The sequence below is a fragment of the Melozone crissalis genome, unplaced genomic scaffold (genome assembly GCF_028551555.1).
Source record: "Melozone crissalis strain CALT ecotype California unplaced genomic scaffold, PUWL_Pcris_2 ptg000120l_1, whole genome shotgun sequence".
NCBI classification, from domain to species: Eukaryota; Metazoa; Chordata; class Aves; order Passeriformes; family Passerellidae; genus Melozone; species Melozone crissalis.
This window is the reverse complement of record NW_026535896.1, coordinates 4,191,255-4,216,203: the sequence shown is the minus strand read 5'-3', so window position 1 is coordinate 4,216,203 and position 24,949 is coordinate 4,191,255. Positions and strand designations below refer to the sequence as shown.

Sequence of the window (24,949 nt, the reverse complement as noted above, 5' to 3'; positions counted from 1 at the left end):
ATTATTTTCAGGTTGGTTTGGTTTGTTTTTTTTTTATACCTGCCAGGCTGCACAAGACTCTGAACACAACAACAGTCACCAAATGTACAATAAACATACACAGTTAAATAAGAAATGGGGCCTGAGCAGTCCAAGAGGTGCAAGATCAGGGTGCGCAGGCTGGGATTGTTTTCTTTTTCCTCTAGGAAAATACAGAATCTGACCCAGAATGCCTCCAAGGGGCAGCATCTCCAAACAAAACAGACCTTCCAGGCAACTGAGAGGACTCTGGATTTACACTTCTGTGGGATACAACTTAGAGAGATCTTTGGGTTGCTCTGGTTTACAAACAATAATAATTCATCCCATTCCTTCTGCACTGCAGAAATGGAGAAAAAAATCCGTGCAACCTTTGCCATCTGTGCAATCACTGTAGTTCCTTATTTTGGAAAGAAATTCTGTGATACTTCCATTTCCAGACTTGCTTCTTTCACAGGCAATTCATTCAACTCATGACACTAGGAATTACTTCACCTGGAGTCAGGCCAATAGCCCGAGGGTGCTGCTGCTGCTGCAGGGCAGAGAAACTTTGATGAGGAAAGTCAAAGAAACTTTGAGTTCAAAAAGGCTGTTTTAAAATGGTTTTCTGTTTTAAATAGCTTTCACTTTTAAATAACTGGTAAAACTGTCCTCATTCATGGACCGTTCCAACAAAGGTGAATAGAGCAAAGTAGTTTTTAAACCCCACATGTGCAAGATCAATAATGGGAACATATCTGATGTTTGTCTATTGTCAAACTTTTAAGATTCTTAAAACTGCTCCCACAGTCCTCTAGTATCCCAGTCTTCCATTTCCAAGTCTGCTATTTTCCTACTACTTGTAGCATTTCTGGCTTGTTACTAAATTAGCAGCAGCCTGAAAAAAGCTATGACAAAATTCTCCCTACTCTCTTCCCACATAAACAACATTGCAAGACTCAACGTTGTAATTCCAAAGTCCTCAGCAACATGAATTCAAGTTACTGGGCATTGTGGTTGTTTCTCCCCATTGCCACAGTGGCTGGGCTGCCAAATCCACAGAACGTAAGGTCACTCACTCACTGCACTTGACCAAATGGGAGCTCTGGTTCACGTCAATTCTACCCTGCTCATTAGTGCCTCAGTATGGTGGTACAGCAAGAGAAGAGAAATCCTAGGAAAAAAAGTAACCCACATTTTGGCAAGTCACTTCTCAGCTGGCCAGTATTGGCCAACTGATTTATCTCAATACTATTTCCATGCCACATTAACAGACACATTAATTACCAAAGCCATGCCTGCTGAAAGGCTTTACCCACAAGGAACCAGATTTGCTCTTGTGCAGCCTGAGTGTGGAGTTCCCTCATGCCAAAGAGCTTTAACTCCATAAAACCTGATACCACAATGTGTAGTGCTTACTGACGTGGGTAATCCACACCTGAATCCATGGGAATATCTATGGAAGAGTCCCATAATCACACTCAGTGCAGTACAAGAGAAAACAAATCAAAAAACACTTCTCAAGTTTTTCTGTCTCAAGGACCTCTAAGACACAGCATCCTTCTTTGTGTCTGTTTTATAAATAAATGTATCCTGATATGCACAGATGAGTTTTCCAGCAAAGAATGGAAATTCAGACATACACAGTATATCCCACCAGGAGTCAATGGAGTTGTAGTCATGTTTTTGCAACCACCAGAAAGCCTTAAACAACCAAGACAACCTGTGAAGAACTATGTAAGGAAAAACATATTACATGGCCTTAAAAGATAAACCTTCTCTTTCCCTTTCTCCTGGTCCCTAAATGCAACATGAATTCTGTATGTAGACCAGGTCCATCACATCTGGCAACCCTCATGGATGGCTTTCCATGTCCCATAAATAGTGGTCCACTAGCATGTTTCTTGTATGCTTCCCGAGTCCATGGTTGGTTGTTTTCTGGAACTGTCGAAAGGAATTACAGTACATTGTTAACAAGGTTATTTGGAAAAAAAAAAAAAAAGAAACCAACTCTCCATCCAGTCTTGAAGAGGAGAAATATGTTTACTTTGAGGTGGCCACAGAGATAGCGAACCTGTCCCTTCAGAGGAGTGCTCTGTATCCTCGTTTTCTCCTTGTACAACTATCTTAGATCACAGCAGAAGCTACTGTGCAGGTTTAGCTGAGCTGCTTGCTTTTTTGTTTTGTTTTGTTTTTTTTTTTTTGTTTATAGGCAAAAAAGCAATTTTCCCTGCAAACACTGGAGGGAAAAGAAGTAACAGTGGCTCTGTACTACCCTTAGGTGCTCCTAGGACTTCAGTCAGTTTGTTCCAAACAACATGGGGTTAAGACTGTGCTTTTCTTGCTTTCTGAAACTGCTGGGTAAAACAGGGCAGGGCAGACAGCACATAAACAGTTCTGGAGGGCTGGAAAAATAATAATTTAATGGACTGCTTCGGCACATCTTCACAGCTTCATTGTTCAATCCATCCCCATAAAGGGACACCACGAACCACCGCTTGGCTGCTGCTGCTCCTTTCTGCTCATATGGCCCAGGGACACTCCCCTTCACCTTGGCTGCTAGAAGCCACAGGAAGCAGTTCTGCCATATTCTAACAACTTACATGATGCTCTCCTCTTTAATGGCTCCTGTTAAAAATATACATACTACAATTTGCCAGTAAGCCTTCAGTTAGGCAGGCTTTCTGCCATACAGCTGAAATAATATTGTTTGCTGGACACACTTCCAAAAAGGAAAAATAAGGTTCAGCAGACATGCCAAAAATAAAGTCCAGGGCCAGCAGAGGTTTCACTTCTCTTGTCCTTTTTCTTAAAAGCTGCATAAAAAGCATCCCAGAAGGATTCTGAGGGTATTTCATGGTCACTGTGAATTAAACCCTCTTAAAGCATTAACAAGAGCTCCAAGATTTTAGTAGAAGGTAAGTGAGCATATACATTAAAACATACAGAGCCCCAGGGTACCCCCACATCTGGGCTGTCAGGGAGGTGACAAGGACAAGCAAATGGCACCATGAGGCCCTTTCACTCATGCTCTGCTGAGAAAGTCCTGGTTTTGGAGATGTGCACTTCACTCCCGCCACTCCCGTTGGTGGTGGTTGTGATGATGTACTGGGTGGTTTGCTGCTGGTTGCTCGTCTGGGATTCCAAGGGATCCGTGTGGGCTGTGGGCTGGGAAATGCCCACCTGAACCTCACTGGAGAGTGAAGAGTTTTGTTTACCATCCAGATCAGGCTGACCTTCAGATATCACGTAGTGAGTCTGCATGGGGAATATAGAAAATAACTAATAAACACTGTATCTTTTGTAACTTTTCTAATAGTCCGCCCACAGACATTTTGGTGTGAACAAGGAACTTATTTAATAAGCTCTATTTCATTTAAATGTATTTGACAGCAACATAATGCCTGTCATTTGATTTGAAGGACATTTGACTTACTTGGCTTTTGGTTAATTTACAAATGGTTAAACTCATTACACAATTAGATATTCACTACAGAATAAAATAGCAATTTTCAATTGCACTATTCTGAAAGGTTTTTTTCTTGTATTCCACATGTTGTAGCAGAGATTGCATTCCCAGTGACTAAGATCAACACAAGCCAATGACTTGTCTCCTTATGCTGGATTGCTTACAAGGAATAGCAGGAACTCTTCTTATTTTTTAATCTTACATATAACAGAAAGCTACTGAAATGTTTCCAGAAGCTGTTCTGAAATTTGGTTTAATGGATACAGCTTAATCATAAATATTTTTAAGACTAAGCAGTAACACTAAATAATTTTGTTCTGCAAATGTGATTAAGTGAAGATGTTAAACTGAAAGGAGTCACATGTACAAGAGCCAGATAGCATGAGCCTTGTAAATGGTTACAATGCAGACTATACTGTGCAGTCTGCATCTCTTTAGGTACCTCCTTTAGATACTCTGTGTCCCAGTCACGATTTTGGCATTCTTTAAGCCTTGAAGCTGAAGAGCTTTATGCTTGGTAATATTCTGGATGAAAAAAAGGCCATGATGATTTTCCTTACCTGAGTAACTGCTTTTACTTGCCCTGTGTTGACAGTGGTGACTGGGGTACCCACAGCAGTCTCTGTGATCACATACTGCCCTTGGGGGATGGCCATCATCTGAATCTCTGATGCTAAAAAGTTGCAAATTGGATAATCAAGACCTTTAGTCAAACTCAAAGACAACCTTCAAAGATCATATCTTATGTCAGAAAGATTTAAAGTCTGAACAGTGGGTATTGAATAGAATTCAGGTGATATAAGGCCTTGTAGAACCCTACAGGCCTCAGCAGAATTTTGCCAGTTAACACCAGATAGACATTTGGCAATTCATGCAGAGAAAACACATCCTGTTCTCACTCAAATCATCACAGAATTACCATCCAGAACTGCATGAACATGAGAAATCATCTTCATGTCACGCTCCTTTTCTACACAATTCTTTCAAGCATGCATCCAAATTTGAACAAGTAGCTATCCAACACATGGATTCTTGCTGTATGCAAGTTTCTTGGAATAAAGGAGCCCAGTGTGCCTGCCCAAACTATGTACTGGATCAGTATGGATGATAGTGGAAGAGCTGGTACAACCATTTACATTTGTCTGAAGCGTTATCTTCTTGATATCTATGAATATTAACCACAAAGCTGAATGAACTCTGAAAACACTGTCCCATTTGGTAGCTGGAGACATGGGGCACTTGTTAGTCAGACACACTTGCCAGACAAGTAGTTAGAGCTACTGCTGACACTTACAGTAGCTCCGGAATGAGTTCCAGTTGCTGGGGAGATATGTGTGCTGGACTGAGGAGCCTTGCTGCTGCTGGAGGGCTTGGTTTGGTGTCGATGTAGTTGTCTGTATCTGTGAGGGGCTGAGCTCCTGCTGAGGTTGTTGCGAGGAGGGACTCAAAGGTTGACCCCCAGCCTACAGGGAAACAAAAGTGCAAGTGTTCTTGGTGTAGTAAGGATTGCACAGCTCTATGCTGTCACAAACACGGCCTTCTCATTAAAGGAAAACACAGGAGGGGTTCCAGAGCATATCGAACACAAGAACTGAACTCTCTCTCTTCCAGCTTGCTTCACTCTATGGTAAATAAGCTCAGACCAGGAAACTGAAATAGTGATATTGTTGCTTGCCAAAGTGAGTCTGTGGCAGAGACCTGAGATTAGAGGCTAAATTCTACCCAAGAGCATGAAGAACTGCACTTCAAATCTTTGAGGAATGCCAGTTTCCACTTGCATCTTCCAACTGACAAACTTAATTTAGCTGCAAGTATGTCTGTTTCCAATCCTTTATCTCTCCTTTGTACATATTGTTGAGAAGAAAAAATACTCCACACCAAAAAACCCATACAACAAATACCAAAACAAATCCACAACAAAACACCCCCATACACCTTGAGACATCTGGGCACTGCTTGATGATCTCAATGCAAGAGTAATTTCATGTGTGGTCCTTTACATGAAAAAGAAAACACTATTCCCTGCATCACCACATGCAATATGGCAGCTGAGCAGGCTGGTAGGGAAAGCATTTTCTGATGAGAAGAGGGAAATACCTGTGATGATGACTGAGTTGCTGGTGATGGCTCTGTGACCTGGATGTGCTGCACCTGGATGGCATGTTGAGTGTATGTCTGGGGGTCATGGAGCTGCCCAACATCCACTGTGGAGTGCTGGGACTGGTGAGGTGAGGTAGCCTGGGGAAAAAATTAAACAGAATTCTTTACCTCAAATTCTTTACAAAAGCAGCCATGCAAACCTCTTCTGGGACACAAGGTCTGGAATAATGAAGTAGGTGCCTTCGTGGAGCACACCTGTTGAGCCTCGTTGAGTTTCTTTGCACCCCGGGAGATAAGGTACATTTAATAGATGTAATGGCACAGAGATGTTCTATCTCAGTGATACCAATGGAAAGGACTTGCCTAACATCATTCAAGCTGTTTGTGGCAGTGGCTGGACTAAACCAAAGGGGCTCAAAAGCCAGGATTAGTATTAACCCCTTCTCTGTAAGCATCTCTCTGTACAATGCATACATACTCAAGATTTGCATATCCAATTCTGTAGTTTGACACAGCTCTGCATCAATACAAGTGGTCAGAGGTTTTTAAAGGTTTTTCTGAACAACACTTGCTAATGATACCAATTGCAGTAATTGAATTACAAATTTTGGATATTTATAAAATTAAGATCTTGCTAATATTACCTGCAGGAATCAATGGTCATGCTCTTGGATTGTTACAACAGCCACAGACACTATTAACTGGGGCCATTGCTTAGGCCTTTATTAACCAAATTCATAATCTGATTTGATAACATGGAATTTCAGATTAAAATATAAACACATGGTAGTTTCAGCTTCCTCCAGTGGGTAACAGATTTCTTACAACTGCCTGAGATATTTTCCTCAGACCAGTTAATCTAGTTACACTGGTTTCATTTTTAGGAGGTTGATGAGCATTAACAGAATGAATATGCTAATAGATGCTATGAAAGGAACAAGCAACCACTCTCTGTACTCCCAAATTTTGGCTCTGACTAACTGAGGACAAGGAAGTACAAATCACTCTTGAACTGCAGAAAATGGGTCACCCACCGACCCACCTTTCCAGTAGCTGGAAAACATTCCTAGAGCAGACTTGAGCAAAGCTGCCCAGATGGGTATAACTACATCTGGACAGCGTCGATGTGTCTCCAGCAAGCTGACCAAGGCTGGCAGGACTATTTATGCCCAGTACAAGTGCTTATGAAGGGAACTCTATGCCTTATCAGTTGATTTATCTGTAAAAAGTAGCTACAGCACTTTTTGTAACTACTCCTTACCACACTTTTGTGTGCTAGAGCCCCAGGAACACACAGGCTTGGGAGGGAAGAAATCAAAAGCACAGCAAGATCCCCACCAGGTTACTCACCTGGGCCACTTGAACAACCTGCAGCTGTATGTGCTGAGGCTGCTGCAAGCCCGTTGTGGATTGAGACACAGGGATGTACTGGATGCGCTGGTAATCTCCCTGGGGAGTCCGGTAATCTGTAGTGAGGGTCTGCGATATCTCTGTCATTGCTTGGGTCAGTAGATCTGTTGTCTGAGCAGGGAGAGAGAGATACAGATCATCATCATACTGATGTACTTCTTCAGGGCTGTAGTTCTTTTATCTACATTTATGTGGATCTGGTCATTTTTTCACAAGAGCTTCATGTCCAGAGGTTGGGGTCATAAGTAGTCACCAGGGATCATCAACTAGAAATTGCTGTCTTCTGTCTAAATCCTACTCTGGACTAGTAATGGCTAACTTAATATATCATAATAAAAATAATTATTTTCATCTTGTGACATACCAGTGTTCTGTTAAACAATGGAAGTCCTGGTATTTGTGAAGAGCTGAGTTGGTTTCCAAGTCAAAAAGTAATTTGTTGATATAGTCCACCTTTCTTCCTCCCCTGTCAGAGTCACAACTGTATTTCTACTGTGTAAAGACATTTAGTACATAACTTAATCAGGTTTATGAAGCCAACAGCATCCTGATTAAATCTCTCCATTTTCAAGCAAAACAGTCTTTTATCTAGTCAGTCTTTAGATAAGAAGTTTTAAACCGTGATCAATAGGACTTTTAAAACTACATAGTATCCCACAACACTGAAGGGCACATTTTCTAGTCTCAGCTTTCACTTCAGTGGCAGCTGATGTATTAACAGTGGAGAGATCAGCCACTGGAGATTCATCTTTCTCAGAGCTGTGCTGTCCAAAGGATTACAAAAAGATCTGACTCCCTGAACACAGTTTGATCCAGTCCCCAGTCACTGCTAAGCTTGTCCTCTTGATGCCAGGAACTGCATCTCTCACTTCCTGAGAAAATTCCCAATGAAAATCCAGGAGATGTGTATCCCTGAGTTCATTATGTGGAGTCAGTAAGTCTGAATGAAAGAAGAAAATGGATTTGGGGATAAAAGACAAATCCCTAAAGCTCCAGAATGAAATGAACAGCTCCTGACAGTGCAAAACGGGACCACACAGGTTTAAAACCAGAAGTGATCTCAAATAATGTCCTAATACGGGTTTAAAAGTGGTGTCTGCCAAATAAACCAGGGTTACTAATACCAGAAGGCTCCTGTTCTGTGTTTCCCTGCACTGCCCTTGTGTGCCTCCAGTCCTTACCACAACAGTTTCTCCAGTCGTGCTGTCCGTGGTGAGAACAGCTGGTGTGGAACTGATGACGGCCGTCGCCAGCGGTGTATGGATCGTGTTTGGGAGCTGAGCAAACTCTGGGTGCTTCTTGCGGATGTGCTGCACCATCTTTGTCTGCAGAGAGAAGCAAAGGAGCGTTGGAGGGACAATCAGTAACTCTGCTCAGGGCCATGTGAAATACAACAGCCTGGCCAAACACAGCTTTTATGTTTCTCTCAGTAAAACAGCCTCCAGATTGATACTATGAGATCCTCTGGTCAACAAAGTTGAAAACAAGGATCACAAACCTGCTGCTGATTAGAGGTGACACTGAAGTATTGTCCTCAGCAGGTTTTTACCCCAATATCGCCAAATGTTTTATGACTTTTTCCAAAGGTCATCTGTTCTGTGTTTTGTTTCCCTGCTCATCTCCCCTGTAACTATCAGAGAGCAGTTTTCAAGCCCTTCCATTCATGCTCATGCTCTGGTAACTTTTCAGCACAAACCCTCTATTCATGGAATCTTTTGGCCCTAAAACAACAGACTGTGCCTGCACTGTCAGCACACAGCACAAAACCAGCACCCTGACTGAGAAGAAGAGAGGTCTGCTTGTGGACAGACAGGTGACAGAGACCATGGTGAAACAGCATCCCCAGGGAGAGGCTGTCTGAGGCCAGAACCCCCCATACCTTACTGCTGTATTGCTTGGAACAGTGAGGGCAGCACACTGGAGGGGTGGCAATGGTGCCTGTCAGCTGTGTGTGGGTGCTTAGCATAGGATCTGGCTCTCCCGGTCCTGCAGGACGCAGTTTCCGGATGCTTGGAGGTAGCTCAGCACCAGGATGGTTTTTCAGGATGTGTGCTTTGCGTTTGCTGGCACTCTTGTACACCTGCAGGGCAAAGATCTGGATTAAAATGGTGCAACCCTGGTGTCTGCACAGGAAACAGATCCCAGTTATCTTGATCTGGAAGGTCTGCATGTTGCTTTAGAAAATACATTTAGTTAAATTCCCAAACAATTACAACAAAAGGCATGAACATACACCTTCCAGTGTTTCATCAACCTGTAAAAGCAACTGACTCCTTGTGTAGCAGAGAAGCCTTTTGAGAACATATTGCATGCCATAACCAAACACCAAAGCAGGACAAGGAGGTAAGAGGAAAATTCTTCTTGCCATATTTGAAGATCATATGCCCAATGTTAATTTGTTATGATGGTTGATGTCTCTACTTGACACAGAGCATCAAACTGTTTTAGTTTAGTGATCAACATACCTTTTAATTCTTTTTAGGCACATCAACAAACACTATCTAATAATTAAAACTATTTTTTCTCCCCTCAAACAAAAGGAAAAGAGGCATCACAGAAAGACATACTGAGGATAAAGACAGTCAAAAATACACTCCCTAGTAAATAAAGGTCCCCAGGCATAAAAGGCAAAGCAGAATAAAAGCAAGAACCCAAAGGTACTGCAGAAGCAGCTTCAGGCTCCACTGACCACTGAGACATGACCTAGTAAGCAGCTTACAATAAAAGATGTTAAAGACTAACTTTTAGAAACGCAAGAGTACTTACTGGCCAGGAATTATATGCAGAAGCATACTTAGTCCTGTGCAAACACAAGACTAAGAGTCAGTGACTGTCTGCAGGATAATAGTACTCAAGTTTTCCAATGCCAAACACAGCAGAAAGGGGAAAACTACAGCTTTCAATTAGCATTCCACTGCCTTGACCTAAGTGCGTTTTGTCGTTTTTTTTTTTTTTTTTTTTACAGTACTGCAGGAATGTTGCTGGCAAGCACCTCAGAAAAGCTACAAACTCTGCCAGAGATTTCTACGCAGAGACAAATTGGTTGCATCCAGGACTGGGACTGAGCTATCCTCCGAGTGGTGACTTCCCACACACCTTATCGCAGTATTGACAGAAGTAATCTCTGTTGGGTTTTATGATGGGCAACGTGAGCTCTGGCACCTCTTCTATTTTCATGTCTGGATGTCTCTTTGATAAATGATTCACCTTAAGAGAAACAGAGGACAAGAACATATTACAGCTGAAAGCCGAACGATTGGTGCTTCTCCCAGACATGGGTAACAGCCAAACCAAAACCGAACGATGCAAGCCAGCAGCACTGGAAGCATGTGCTGCTGCAAGGGTTATTGTGCACTCATATTTAACTGCTGAAGGTAAATGTGGTCTTGCTAGGTCTTATTTACAGTTTCTCTAACCAAAATTAGATAGGAAGGGGTGAAATAGTTTGCCAGAATTGTCTTGTAGGTGATATCTGAGAGTGAGGTAGCGTGAAGGGCCTCTGCCCAAATCAGAACCCTCATGAAACCTTAGCAAACAATCTCTTGCTGCAGAACAGCCTTTATCCAGAGGCAGTGCCAAGACATGGCCAGAAGAGGACTTGGAGAAGGGGGAGAAACAAAAAACAGGAAAGACCGCCAGGAAAACGAGGCTCTAAGGCTGAACAAGGCAGTATTTTCAGCTCATGTCCTGTTAAATACAGTACACATCAGACAGCATTACTTAGGGTTGAAATATGGTACTGACAACCAGATGTACAGTGCAGGCAGTAAACATGTGCAAATTTGCTGAAGATGTAAAACACACAGGTTTAAAAAAAGATTGATCACCTCAACTCAGCTACAAAATTTGCCAAAATTTGTTTCATAGCATCCTGGCTGGATAAGACCAGATTGGATGGGGCTTGGAGCACCCTGGTCTAGTGGAAAGTGTCCCTGCCCATGGCCAGTAGGTGGAATGAGATGAGTTTTACGGTCCCTTCCAGCCCAAACCATTTTATTATTCTTGTGTTCCAACACTGGAATTCCATCTTTATTCCTTACCTATTCATCAGAATAGAGTAGAGAGGCTGTAACAGCACCCAGGCACTCACCAACATGCCCCTGCGGCGGAAACCCATCATGCAGAGGCGGCACTTGAACATGAAGCTCTCATAGTCAGTGGACGCGATCCGGGGCTTGAAGGTTTTGGAGCGGCTGATCCGATCAGCCTTCTTGGCCTCCCTCTCTGGGTTGTGCATCCTCTGCATGTGCTCTCGCAGCTTGTCCTTCCTCTGGGAAGGAGAAATTGGGGGGAAAAATGTCAGCAACATCACAGAAACGAAGTATCCAGTCCCTCAGTGTCCCATCACAAACTCAGTGACAGGGAGCAGGCTCCTGCCACCACTGTTTACCTGGCTCACAGTCTGCTCCATCTGTTCCAATGGGATTTGGAAAGGCATCTGGATGACATGTGCTGACAAGATGGATGCCATGGACACAGGCATCTCGGCCAGGAACATTATTAATCCACTGGCACCAGCAAGTTAACTGACAATGTATAAACAATGTAACCCAAACACCTGGAAATGGAGATGTATGATGTCCCAGTTCTTAATGAGCAGATAGAAAGTTCCTTTGCTATTAAATTATTAGGAATAAGATCTGTTTGAAATAAGATGCTGAGGTGACCTTGCCTCTTGTCCTTCAGAAATGGATGTCATAGCTCACACGGGACACCAAGAAATGCATGCAACTCACAGGCAAGTCTAGTGTGTTTACACGTGTTATTTTCTTTCACCTTTGAGAACATGAACTTATTTCCTCAAAGGAGGGTAAAGAATAATTTTTTTTATACTACTAATGATCCAGCCAAGAGCCACCTCACCTTAAACTGCTTGCCACAGGTGGAGCACAGGAAGTCTTTGCGGTCCGAGTGCCGCAGCATGTGGAGTCGCAGCTTGTCGGGGCGGCAGAAAGCCTTGTCACACTCTGTACACTGGTAAATCTTCTCAGAATGGAAACTGCGCACATGTTTCTTGACCTAAAATGGCAGATCACAGAAAAATGAAGTTTATTCAAGAGAGAAGTGAGTTGTAACACACTAGGAAACTCTTCGCAATATGAAAGAGAAGGAAAAGGTTTTGAAGGTGTGTAATATACTTTGGTTTAAAAAGTATTTGATCAGAACAGTTGATATCTCAGCAATAGTTTCTATGAAACTGTAACATCTTTACTACTCATCTGGATGGGTAATTTGATTTCCTCAAGACTGAATCTTGAAGGCATCAGCTATTGCACAGTTGCAGTTAATGGACAGCAAAAGTCCAAAATGCACCATTTGCACAGAATCGCCCTTGAGTAAACAAATTCATCTGAGGTTCATTATCTTCCTTTCATTTATAAGAAACCAAAACATAGGGACTAATTCCTTTCAATCAGACACAACGAGCTTGCAATTATAATTGACAAAGAAGAAAAAAACTTATTCAGAACAGCATTTGCACACCATTCCTGAATGGCAATTACTTCTTCATACTCAGGGACTATCCTTCACCTCTTCAGACATCTAGAGGGGTATTTTTTTCCTCCCCCCAATAATTAACTAATGAAGTTTGACATCTGAAATGAAAGCACTGTTCAAGAAATGGATCTCTAATTAAATCCTTACCGTCTTCTAATACTGATCATACACGGAACAACTTGGCATCTCTACCTGTTCCACATAGAAGTATTTCAGTAGGCAGCAGTGACTAGTCTTAATTACCCACACAGCAAGAAGAGAAAAAAAATTATTGTTAAATGTCAAAAATACAACCGAATAGCTGGAAAAAAAGCCATGGGACTTTCAGTCAGTTGCATGGGAAAGTTTACAGTGAATTAAGTTGCAGTACAGCATTTCTGAATCATCGACATTCTTCCTTGCTGAACATTTACAGAAGATGAAGGACTTCTTCCAGGATGGAATTATATTAGTGAAATCACTTTCCCCCATCCTTTCCTCTTCAGTCTAGTGGGTAGTCTATCTGTTCCTATTACTGATCTAAACCGGATTTCTACATTTCAGTTTCACTCAGGCAGCTCAGTAAGACACATCAATTGCTCTGTCCCTAGGAAGGATAATGAATATGTGCACGGTCCATCTCAGTTTTTTCTTACTGGAAGTGGAAATAGAATCTTTAAATTCTACTAATGACCTTGTCCAAGTGTTCAGCATAGTGCAGAGTAGCCGCATTACTCACTGCTCCAGTGCAGTGTGCAGGGAAGGAGAATAAAGTGCCCAACTGAAGCTCAGGGGGGATGTCAGGAAGCAGAGTATCCTGATCTGTTCTGGCATTTCTTCGAGCTGTTCAAATGAATTATCCTGACAGAAAGTAGGCAAGGGATTAAAGATGTAAAACCCCTCATTTTTTTTGTTCAGAGTTTTAATGAAGAAGGGCAAGGTCTGTTCAAGTATACAAGCTGAATACAACAAAAGACAATTCCTTTTTGTGCCACGGAGATGTAGTAGTCAGGACTTCTGCTTCAGGAATTTCTTAGGAATAAGGCATCCACCCTTCTGCACTACAGTGCCTTCTAATGACAGATTGAAGCATCACATCTGATGATTTAGTGAACAGAGCACTTCAGTGTCATAAGACAATGTCTAGCAGTGGTTGGTCACTCTTCCATTTCAATTTCTGACTGAGGTGGACCCCTGCACCTTGTGAGAATGAACTGCTGTGCAGTTACACATGGAGAGCACTGAGAAACCTACAGCCTTTTGGAGAGACCCCCAAAGCAGTGCTTCAGATCAGTACAGCATCTCACCTGGATAAAATCTGGGAAGCGTTTCTTGCAGGTGGGGCAGGTGAAATAGCCATCATTGACATGGACGGCCACGTGATCCTTAAGGAGATCCAAGCGGTCAAAGGACTCGGGGCAGAAAATGCAGGAGTACGTTTTCTGGTCCATGTGGAACTTCATGTGGCTCTCGAGGGCACCGCTGTTGATGAAGCCCTTGTTGCAGATGTCACAGGTCAAAGGGCAGTTCCCTTCCCGCCCATGGAACCGCAAGTGCTGGTCCAGCTTGTCCTTCTCCCGGAAGGCCTTCCCACACTGCAGGCATTTGAACGGGCGGAAGGATTTCCGGATGAACAGGTGCTGCAGAGCTGCATTCTGAAAGAAGCATCCAAGAGACCGTTAGCTTTCCTTACCATGTATAGATTCCACATCCATATATATTCAGAATTAAATATATCAGATGATTAGTGAACCTAAACTTCAAGAAATTATTTTCCATCATGTTTGGCCTCCAATTTACAGCAGGGGAGGCTGTGACAGGCAGAAGTCAGGAGAAACATCTGCAGCTACACCCTGAGCTAGCAGAACACAGTGCAGGAGTTTCCTCTACATCCCTGATTTCTTCTGATTTAGCTGACTTTCTTTAAACATGCAATTTTTCTGTAAAATAAAACTAAGTCCTCTCTGAAGCACAGACCCGGGCCTGAGAAAAGCTGCAATTCCAGCTGATTATCTGGCATCATATCATAAGTTCAGCCACCACACAAAGGAATGGTGAGCCAGCACTGTGTGTTTCCCTCAGGAGCAGGGCTTATGAAATTCCACAGCCCTTTACAAGATCACCTTTTGCATCAAATATCACCACAGAGATGTGCAGCAGTGGTTTAGCATTGTCTGGAGAACTTCCAGTGGAACATGCATTCCAGAAATGCTGGTCTGAACTGTTTTTTACTATTGCCACAAAGAAGAACAGAGTTTCAAAACATGATGACAAAGGCAGAATGGCAGCCTCATCAGCAGCACATAAGACCTTGTGAGCAATTCTCCACTTCTACTGTGCACCATGTCTCTTCTCAGCCCCTATGTTTTTAGTGTGTGTTTGCCTTCACTCTGCCTTTTCTGTAACATTTAATGATCGTTCTCTGTTTTCTCTCCCTACCCCTCAGATAAATGTTTATAGAGCCATCCCAGTCCTGACCCAGTACTCTCTGCTGGATGAACAGCTGCTGGATGCACTGCCTATAGAAAGAGGGAAGGAGGTCCTGCACTTGCATTTCAATATTGGATGAGAACTTTCATGTTGGATAGTTGCAAAGCTGGAATTGAGCCCCATGAAATCCCCCAGCACACTGTCATCCATACTGCACTCCAAGTATACTGCAATGCTCCATTCCTCTGCAAGAAGTCTAAGCAATATCCACTCTTCTCTAAAATACTTCTATAAACCATTATTTATTGATGTCTTTTTTCACATTACACACAGAATCTACATCATGATAGTTAGAGAAATAATGTGGAAGAGCATAAATTTAAGTTGCATATTAGGAAGAAATTCTCAGCTGGGAGGGTGTTGAGGCCCTGTCACTGGCTGCCCAGAGGAGCTGTGGCTGGCCCATCCCTGGAAGCACTCAAGGCCATATTGGATGGGGCTTGGAGCAACCTGTCATAGTGGAAGGTGTCCCTGCCCATAGCAGGGGAGTGGAACTGGATGAGTTTTAAGGTTCCTCCCAGCCCAAACCACTCAGATTCCACTAGAATATTGCTGACACTTCTGAGCACATGTGTTCCATATGACCCATTCATGACTTCTGCAAACAGATTTCCCTGGTTTCCTGTCTCCTTTGCTTGTGGGAATGTGACAGGTGACACAACTGACATTTGCTGTGTCTCTTAAATGCACACCAACAGCTGACACTGATTTAATAAAGGTATGAGCTCTTCTGCTGGAATGAGGGGACAGCTTGGGAATACTGTGAAATGCTGTGCTAAGAATTAAATTTGTGAACCTCAAAGATCCTTTTTCACCATCTGAACTGCAGAGGGAAACCTAGACTTTCATTCCAGAAAAGAACAAGAGAGCAAATGTTTTGCTACCAAAAAAAATATTAACACCATAATACAGGAGCTCCAAATAGGGCTTCCCAGGAGCTGTCATCATCACTATTCCCCATTTTACAAGTGGAGACAATGGGAAACAGGGATCTGCTCTAAACCACACTGGGAATTGGAAAGACAGCCATGTGCTGTGCAAAATCTGATGTGTTGCTTGGAGTTCAAAAGATGTAATTGTCCCCTTAACCACAGGGAGATGCTAATAAAACACAGGTGAAAAGATGTATTTCAAGTCCTGAACTGCACTATTGAGTTTTGATCACTGGTACCTTAGCAGGGAGCTGACTGCTAATACAGCAGGCCAGACTCAACATAGCCCTGTTGTTATCTCAAGGGCTACAGAATGTGAAATGTTTTACTGCTTTTTGCTTTTTGGTAATCTATCAACTACAAAAACAGAACCAAAGAACTAAGTGTTGTCTCATTAACTTGTAGTATTGATCCGGCACAAACAATTGTGCAAATATATCTTCCAAAACTTTAACACTGATATTATGGCTCTTCATCCAAGCAATTTACCCCTATAAAATCCGCCTTAAATCTACAAAGAAGTGGCATGAAAAGGACTGGAGAAATGCAAATTGTTATTCAGGTAACACTTAGTTCTGGACACTGGTTACCTAAAGAAGAATGAATGTGACGATTTATGGTGCAGGATCAATCAGGGAAACACTAAACAGGAGTTGGACCAAACAACATGGAAGGCAGCGTTGATACGTACCATTGGATTAGATACAGGAGAAACCCAATGAAACAAAACCCCAAACCTACCTGCAGCTCCAGCTGAGCAGGCAGCATTGAGAGAGAAAAAAATACTTATGTTATGCAATGGACTTGAGAAAACAGAAGCCTTGACTTCTGCAGGTCACTACAAGCGCTCTTCCAAATAGAGTTTACTGCTTTGAGGTTTTTGCCTCAGGAAACACTAAACAGATCTTCCAGGTTTAGTCTGTAGTTAGTAACTGGGGAGTTAAAAGGACAAAGACAAAAACCACAGTTAATCTTGAAGGGGTTTTGTGACCTTTCCTGTTTTCCTAGGGCTCATTAACAGGGATGCAATGTGCATTGTAGAACCATAGTAAGAACAGAATGCTTTCAGCAGAAGGGAATAATTAGGTCAGGATGACAACAGGATAGGGAGAAGGAGAGTAAAAAAGTTAAGGAGAAGGGACTTTTTCTAACCTCATTTTACTGGCTGTGCTCCTTTTTACACAAGTACTTGCATTTCTTTCACCATGAAGGAAGTGACTGTGCTTTCCAAATCGTATTCCTATCCCTCCTGTTTCTGGCATTAGCACACAGACACCCTACATACTGCCCAGAACTGAACTAAAAACAAAGATTCATTTTGGCTGTGGACCACAGCGTTCTTCTAATTTTCTACAAGAGTTCTTGAAGGGTGCATGTATCTCTTTTCAATACTAAGGACCCCCCAACTGCCATAGTTAAAGTCTGATCTCCAAGGAAATCCCACAGACTCTAAAGCAGAGGCTAAAAAATGAACTGATCCTATCAGGACTTGAACCCTAGGGCAGGACAAATCAGTGCTTCCACCTAGCATGAAAACACTCTCGGAGTACCACTGTCTTAAGCCTTAGAAAAGCTGAAGTAATTCACAAAGAATGACTGGTTTTGAAAACTAAATCCTATCAAATTAATGAGGAAGAATAAGAGATACACAGGTTTCAGAATCATAACTAGAAGTCAGGACTTTTTACCTGTTCTTTGGAAGTGAGTAATGTACCACATATCTAAAAACCAAATGTTTGCTTGCGTTTATTATGAAGTGCATGTTATTGTAGGCAGGTGCTGTGTGAGTGTTAAAAGGGTGATTTTTTAAAACATGATGCTTGCTGGTTTAGTCTTATCTCAAGTGCTCATTGCTCACAGTCTGATGCAATATGGAAAGGTCTGTGCAACCATCCATCTGCCATTCTGCCAGTGCTACTGGCTTGAAACATCTCCAGGACTCGGCTGAACAGGAGCTGCCAGATAAAGGGAAAGATCGGAAGACTTGAGATACAAACATATCACTGAACCACCACTGCACTCCTCTAAGCTGTCATCCATTTGTGATGAATTTACAGAGAACAAAAGTGAAGTCACAAGACAAAGAAGTAACTTCAGAATTTCTGTCATTTTCTTCCTACATTAATTACTTCAGAGGATCCTAAGTTCACATCTTGGGTTCAAAAGTTCAGGGAAATGGGCAATGCTTTCTTTTCTTTTCTGAGGATGCTGTAGCACACTGTAAGCAGTACATCCCCATGCTCTGTCAAAACTTCAGCATCTCTCTCTGTACTCTATTATACACCCTTCAAAATACATTCAATAAAAAATCCCACAAGATTTTAACATATAAAAATGAAATCGCTGCTAGAAACTTGTCATTCAGAGACTGCAAGCATTTTGTATGGTTAAAAACTGTGCAGTCTTAATGTGGCCAAGCCAAACTCTTCCTTCAAGACATGTCACACCATTTTTGGGGTAATACCACCATTGTTCTTGCATATATGTTACTGTAAACTGCAAGCAAAATTTGGTTCAACATCTTCCAACACAGAATACTCAACTTTTTTCTAATCCTTCCTCATCCCCTAAAAATGACATCCCCTAAAAATGAACCCTGGCCCCACTGCAGCTGTTTCTTTCCTTAATCCAGAGTTAACACATGGAAGAAAAAGATTTTAAGCTAAATAAACTGATCTCCCAGTTACAAAGATTCAAGGATTTGAATTTGTGCTTGAATCATTTCCCACCCACACAGAGAAAAACCAGCTCAGCCAGTTGACATAGAGCTCAGGCTCAAAGTGTTTGCTTTTAACACGGGTTTTGCTCTCAAAGGCAGGGTTTTCTTCCCCAAAAAAGGACTTTATCACTAAGTATCATCATCATCTAAGTGGATCCAAACTGAGGTTGTGGTTCCTCTTCGGCAATTATTTGCAAGAGAGCTCTGAGAGACACAGATGGTGCTGTGAGCAAGTCATTAGTATGTGCCACAGCACCAGCATCTGTCAGTTGTTTGAAGCACTCCTGCTTACCAGTTTGGATGGACTGTGTTTCCATGCAAGAATTACTGTGATGGAATTCAATCAGCTCCAGCTCCTGACCAGTTCTCACTAACACCTGTGAGATACTGTGCTACTGTTAGTGGGATACTCTCACTAACACCTATGAGTCCTTTATGTGAGATTTGTCTTCCTCTCAGTGCAAAGAAAACTGCTATGAATGAATGAGATACTTTATTTGGGATTTGGAAATGGATCTGACAGTGAAAGGAGGACCAGCTGGCCCTGGCAGGCAGGCCTGGCATTCCCTGGGTTACAGTGGACGTGATCCCTCATCCTCTGTGCTTACCCTGATGCGCTTTGCTCGCCTCATGTCATCTGCTGTCACGGAGCTCTGTGTGGACACCGTGTTCGCCTCGTGCTGTGGCTGTACATGGAGCACGTGGTTTTCCTGCTGCTCCAGCGCTCCCTGTGGCTCTGTTGGCACCGGAGTCTGTTCCTGCTGCTCCAGCCCATTCAGTGGAGCTTGTCCGGCCTCATCAAACTGCCCCTTGCTGGAAAAATGCAGCAAGTCCTGAAATCGCAAATCATACAACCAGTGATTATTCCCCCCACCCACTGAAAAACACTTTTGATAGTACTCAGCAGACAACAAGATTTGTACATATTTAATCAGAAACTATAAACAAAACAGCATAGTGTAGTGTCTATACTAACTCCTACAGTTCTCCTACTGTGTCCACTGCTGCTTTCGGCATAATCACCTTCACCTACAGCAGTGTCACCCAGAGCTCCAGGGAGGCAGTGCTGCAGGTGGGTGACTCTCCATGGGCCATCCCTCTCTCTGCCCAGCCATGGTCATTATGCTTTCTTTCTCAGTATTCCTACTCACCCATTCAACTCAGCAACAATGCTGCAGTAAATAATAAAATGCAATAAATAATAAAAACGGCATAAATTCTGGCAGCAAAACCAATCAGCATTATCTGGCTGATTAGCTGGATAATAGCCAACAAGGCTCTTCTGCACTCAGGACTATTTCTGCTTTAACCAAATAGACTAGTGCAGACCCAGGAAAGGAGAGAATTTCTGTCTCATGGAAACTGTTGTCACTTTGAAACACTGTGTGTCATTTTGCAGTGTCTCCTCCTTTCTAAAGAACTATCTGGAGTGCCAAACTGGAGAGTGACAAACAAGGTGATCACACTGAGCACTATGTGGTTTTTTTATCCAGTTTCAAGCTCTGCACACATCACTGCCATAGAACACACAAAGCTGTTTTTCCTCCCCTTTTGCATTAGCATAAAAGGGAGGTGCTGTGAGCAGGAAGCACATGCCAGAAGTCTACATTCTTTCTCTGTGAGTTCCAATAACTCATCTGGAGTGGAATTATCTTCTATTACATAAAAAAACCACACAGATCCTTATTTGACACACACAATGCAACTGAAGAAACTTAAAAGCACAAGCTAAGAAACAGAACACCAGAATAAATTTTGAATTATGTCAGTTGAAGGCTGGTGTTGTCAAAACACAAAAGTGGCTGTGGGAGAAGAAAATCAAGGAATGAGGCCCTTACAGACTGTGAGTGCTTACCAGAAAGAGACCCATAGTAAACTATACACAATCTCAGTGTCCAGCCCAGGTCTGGGGGGCAAGTTTCGATCTTGCTGACACCCAGCTGTGTTCTCAGCATCCTGACTCTCCAGTTCCCAGGCAGAACTCGTGCCCAGCTTTAGTGAGGTGAGCAGACCTCCAAGGGCTTAGGGCACCACCCTACCCCACTGCACAGACACACGTGAGCCAGCTCTGTGCCATGCTCCAAGCTGGCAGGACACAAGCTACCTCCAGTCCAGAGGCCACTCACACACTGGAGTGTGCCCAGCAAGCGCCATCTCCCCAGAGTGAAGGGTTTGGAACCAGCATTAGGTTTATTTGTCTAAATGAGGCTGGCATGTGTCATGTCAGCCTATAGAGAGGGTGAGCTCACAACTGCCTGCACCTAATGCAGCATTTAGGGCATTGTAGCAGGAATTCACAGGCAGAGTACAGATTCCTCCGTCTGAGTCAGCACAGAGCCATGACCCAGTGAGGAGCCAGAGGAAAATTACCACTCCAAATACCAGCTTTCAGCTAAGTCATAAACCAGAACACTGATTCCTTTTGTCACTGCTCATAAAAGAACTTAGTGGTAACCTAAGCATGGTCACCATCAGAGAATTTAGTTTTTTACTTAAATGCACCATATTACATCCCTGCAGAATATAACCAACAGCTACAAGCAAAAGAACGTTTTGCAATAAGCCTGCCTACAGGAGGCCCTTCTGTTATTATTAAAACATCATGGAGAATCATATCTCAAACTGATTTAATTCTACCAGCAACAGTTTTAAAAGCAGGCTGATCTCACATTCCAGAAAGGACAAATAGAAGCCTAAACTACTATTACAGTTTTACTGTCTGAATTACTTCTGTGAGGCTGCTAAACTGTCACAATAACCCAACCTCACTGCTAAGTGCTTTGAAGTGAAACTTGATGCAGAAATCCAAGTGATTTTACAGGTTTTATAGTAGGAAAGTACTGTGCTCTTCTGGCAGAGAACTCCAGCTAGAAACCAAGAATTACTCATGTGTAAGTCCAAAGCATACCTTCAGTTTGCACTGATGCCCCGAATTCTTTTAGTCAAGAGTTTACATTCCATGTGCTATTTTTTTCCCTCCATCTCCAAAAATATACCTGTGTTCCTTCTTCACACTTTTCACCATTTTCACTGGTTACTTCTATGCGCATAAATTTGGGAGGGCGCCCAGGGCGTCTGCCTGGTCCGAATCTCCTCTTTCCTCGCCCACGACCTCGGCCTCTGGTTCTGCAGAATACAGGAGTGCTCCAGGTTAAGATACAAAAAAAGACTAATTTGGATTCTCCACTGATTTTATGCTTTCTTTGTCAGCATTCCTACTCACCCATTCAACTCAGCAACAATGATGCAGTAAATAACAAAATACAGTAAATAATAAAAACTGAATAAATTCTGGCAGCAAAAACAATGGGTTTCTGCCTGGTATCTATTTATTTTGTGCTTTATGAGAAGCCAAGGTTCAGAATACATTAAAATTTCTATCAGTAATCATGGGACCAAGAGGACTACTTGCTTCCATCCAGCCTTCTGCCATGGCAGACTTCTTCTAACACCCCAGTTTATGTCGTGCTGAGAAGCATTTTCAGCATGCTGGAACAAGTGCACAAGGACACCCATTTAAAATCTGAAGCCATAACATTCCTCCCCAAAAAGCACTCAGCTGTTGATGTCAGGCACTAAACAGAAGGGAATAATTTTGCATCAGAAAAGCTAAACAAAACAGAGTCACTTGCTACATTTCAGGAGAAAGAAGGCACCAATATCTTCTGCTCTGTGACAGGTGTTTGTAGATTCAGTTTTCAATAAGTCAGGATAAGCTATCTTGCCAGTGGCACAATGAGACACTAGAAGCCTTGTTTTCCAAGCTCTGTTATTTCCGTATCTCTGAGAAACATAGTATTTCAATACTGTGATGCTGAAGCATTACAAATATTTAAAGTCATTGTCAAAAGAAAAACAAAACAAAAAAACTTTACTAATTTCAACAGACTATTTATTTCTCTCAAGCTACATGTTTCACTGAGTCTTAGACCAGTCAGCCTCCTGCTGCCATGATTTTCCATTCTGGTGCTGACTTGATCTCTCCTGAGTTGGTCACTGAGATTTGCAGGACAAAGCCCCTCCTTTCTGCATGTTTGGGGAAGCACCACAGTGATCCACAAGCAAAGCTAAGGCTGTCAGTACCTGCTGAAGAAGTCCAGCTTCTCATCGTGGGAGTTGAGGTGCTGCTGGAGCTGCTCCGAGCTCATGAAACGCCGATTGCACTCGTAACATGGCCAGTTCTTTTCCTGCTCCCTGAGCACTGTTGGAAATGTCAGTAACACCATTTCACTCATCACCTCATTTTTTTGCCCCCAGGCTCTCTATCCTCTGTGGGCCAGATTTCTCCCCTGAAGGTTAGACAGGCTGCAGAATACCCAGCCCTGCTGGTCTTTGCCTTTATAGTCTCTGTACTGTGCCAAGACCATAGCTCATCACAGACACACAAATATCACTGGGGACAATTCTCATGGAATATCAACACTGTTAGATATTCAGGGGGATTCTGAAATTCACCCTTGTGTGGAAGAGCATCTACAGGATTGTGCCTCTGGTGTAAGTTAAGGGAAATCAAGGGAAATTTCTAAATCTAAAGCAGTCACACAGCAGACAGTGAGTACAGAAACAGATCTCTTCTTCGGAGGAAGTAACCTAAAACTTCCCAGAAACTGAATAAAAGGCTTAAATTAAGGTAATATTCTTATGAGAATAGTTATTGGAAATAAGCCCCAAAAACACAATAAAGATCTGGCTTAACCTTTCCTAACCTAGCAGAAATTTGGGAGCACTATACAGGCCATATACTTGAAAGTAAGGAGTGCAACTTGCAACCACCACCACACTGAAAGCAGAAGATCTCAAGTTACCCTTCCTTTCCTCCTCAGTTATGTCATGGATCTTCTGGTTCACAAACTCAGCATAGGAGGCAGCATACCACACCTGCAGCAGGAGCACAAGGTAACAGGACACTGAAGTGGAGCCAAAACTAATGGAATTTTGTTTTAAAATGGGTTTTAAGCAACACATTCACTTCACTTGCCTCAACCACTAACACTTATTTCTCTTTCCACCCTCAATAATAAAGTCTGGTAAGATCAATGTGGCCCCACTGAGGAATGTAAGAGCTTTGCTCAGGAAGTACATCCATTTAATTTTAAGGTCTAGCTTCCTAACACAAATGTTTATCTCCCACATGGCTTCCAGTAGCTCTAAAGGAAGTAAGATTAATGTCTCTTCAAACCCAGCTATATGACTGTAAAGGAAGGATGTCATCAGAGTACTGATACTTGTACCAAGTGGAATGGAAATGTTATTAACTTGGGGGATTTCCCATTTCTTTCCTGCTCTCCTTACTTAGACAATAGGCAGCACCATCCACATAGACTCATTTAAAATGCTTCTGAGCTTCAGAAGGATTGGAGCAATATGGTCATGCTTCCCAGAACAAAAATCTGCCAAGCTGGCATGATGGACCCACTTTTGTCATACAAGGAATTTAAGCCTTCAGCAAAGGCAACCACACGAGGCAGGAAGATAAAGTTTATAAAAGCCTAAAAGCAGATGCTCACATTTAGATGAGAATTCTTCCATCATTTCATTTGTTTGATGAAAAAGAGTGAATTTTAGAAAAGATTTCTCAAAGAAGGCATCAACAGATTTTCATCAGGAAAGACTCAAACAAGTTTGAACTTGCAGTGGGCACAGGCAGAGGTGAGTAGGATTTCAAGGACTCTCCAGCAGGTGCATCACTCTGCAGGAATCTCACTAGCTGGACAAAGACAAAAACCTGGAGCTCCTGGACTACACACCTGGCAGGCAAATCAAAACTTCCCAGCTTCAACTACTTTATTCTCTGTACAAAATGTGCATGAATGCCCTACATACACTTGGGGAAGAAATCAGGACACGAAGTCTTTCAGTTAGCAAGCCATTTTACCCCAAAAGACACTATTAACACATAAAGTAAGAAAAATGATGCTCCCACATGGAGGTCTGTACAGATTTAAAGTCTTATTTCGAATGGTTTTAAAAACTGTTGAGAAAATGGTGTTTGAATACAGTTAATATGGATTTGTAAGATTTCTAGTAATTCAGCTTAAAACATTAAGGACTGATTTCAGATAGTCCTGCTCTTAAATGGTATAAGTAGGCTTTTGCCCTATTCAGTAAGTGCACTTACTAAACAGTTGTTTTTCCAGACAAATTGTTGAAATCTACATTCAAGAAGAGATTTGAAGAACAACAAAATTTCCTGATATCAAATTTTTTTGGTCTCCCTCCCAGTGCCCAGAAAATGTTGAAAATTAAGGCCATCTCAGCCAGCCACACTGCTTTGAGTTCAAGACAATCAATAAATTTTCAGAGGGAACAAAAAGCAAACTACAGGAAAATCACAATATCCTTTATCATTTTTCA

General features: G+C 42.4%; 1 protein-coding gene across 6 annotated transcripts in view; it reads right to left on the bottom strand.

The window, feature by feature from the left end:
* Positions 1-2,520: 2,520 nt before the first annotated feature.
* The window catches only part of PRDM10 (PR/SET domain 10), a 57,250-nt gene continuing 34,821 nt past the window's right edge, over positions 2,521-24,949 (bottom strand). For all 6 annotated transcript variants that reach the window (XM_054292908.1, XM_054292910.1, XM_054292909.1 and 3 more), the window contains 15 exons: positions 23,401-23,473; positions 22,679-22,796; positions 21,592-21,721; positions 19,204-19,428; positions 13,762-14,109; positions 11,840-11,995; positions 11,067-11,246; positions 10,073-10,183; positions 8,856-9,056; positions 8,158-8,301; positions 6,917-7,087; positions 5,564-5,704; positions 4,761-4,929; positions 4,027-4,139; positions 2,521-3,255 (listed from right to left, as the gene is read on the bottom strand). In XM_054292908.1, the coding sequence (XP_054148883.1) occupies positions 3,019-3,255; positions 4,027-4,139; positions 4,761-4,929; positions 5,564-5,704; positions 6,917-7,087; positions 8,158-8,301; positions 8,856-9,056; positions 10,073-10,183; positions 11,067-11,246; positions 11,840-11,995; positions 13,762-14,109; positions 19,204-19,428; positions 21,592-21,721; positions 22,679-22,796; positions 23,401-23,473 (2,517 nt within the window). In that variant the 3' untranslated portion in view covers positions 2,521-3,018. The remainder of the gene's footprint in view (positions 3,256-4,026; positions 4,140-4,760; positions 4,930-5,563; positions 5,705-6,916; positions 7,088-8,157; positions 8,302-8,855; positions 9,057-10,072; positions 10,184-11,066; positions 11,247-11,839; positions 11,996-13,761; positions 14,110-19,203; positions 19,429-21,591; positions 21,722-22,678; positions 22,797-23,400; positions 23,474-24,949) is intronic.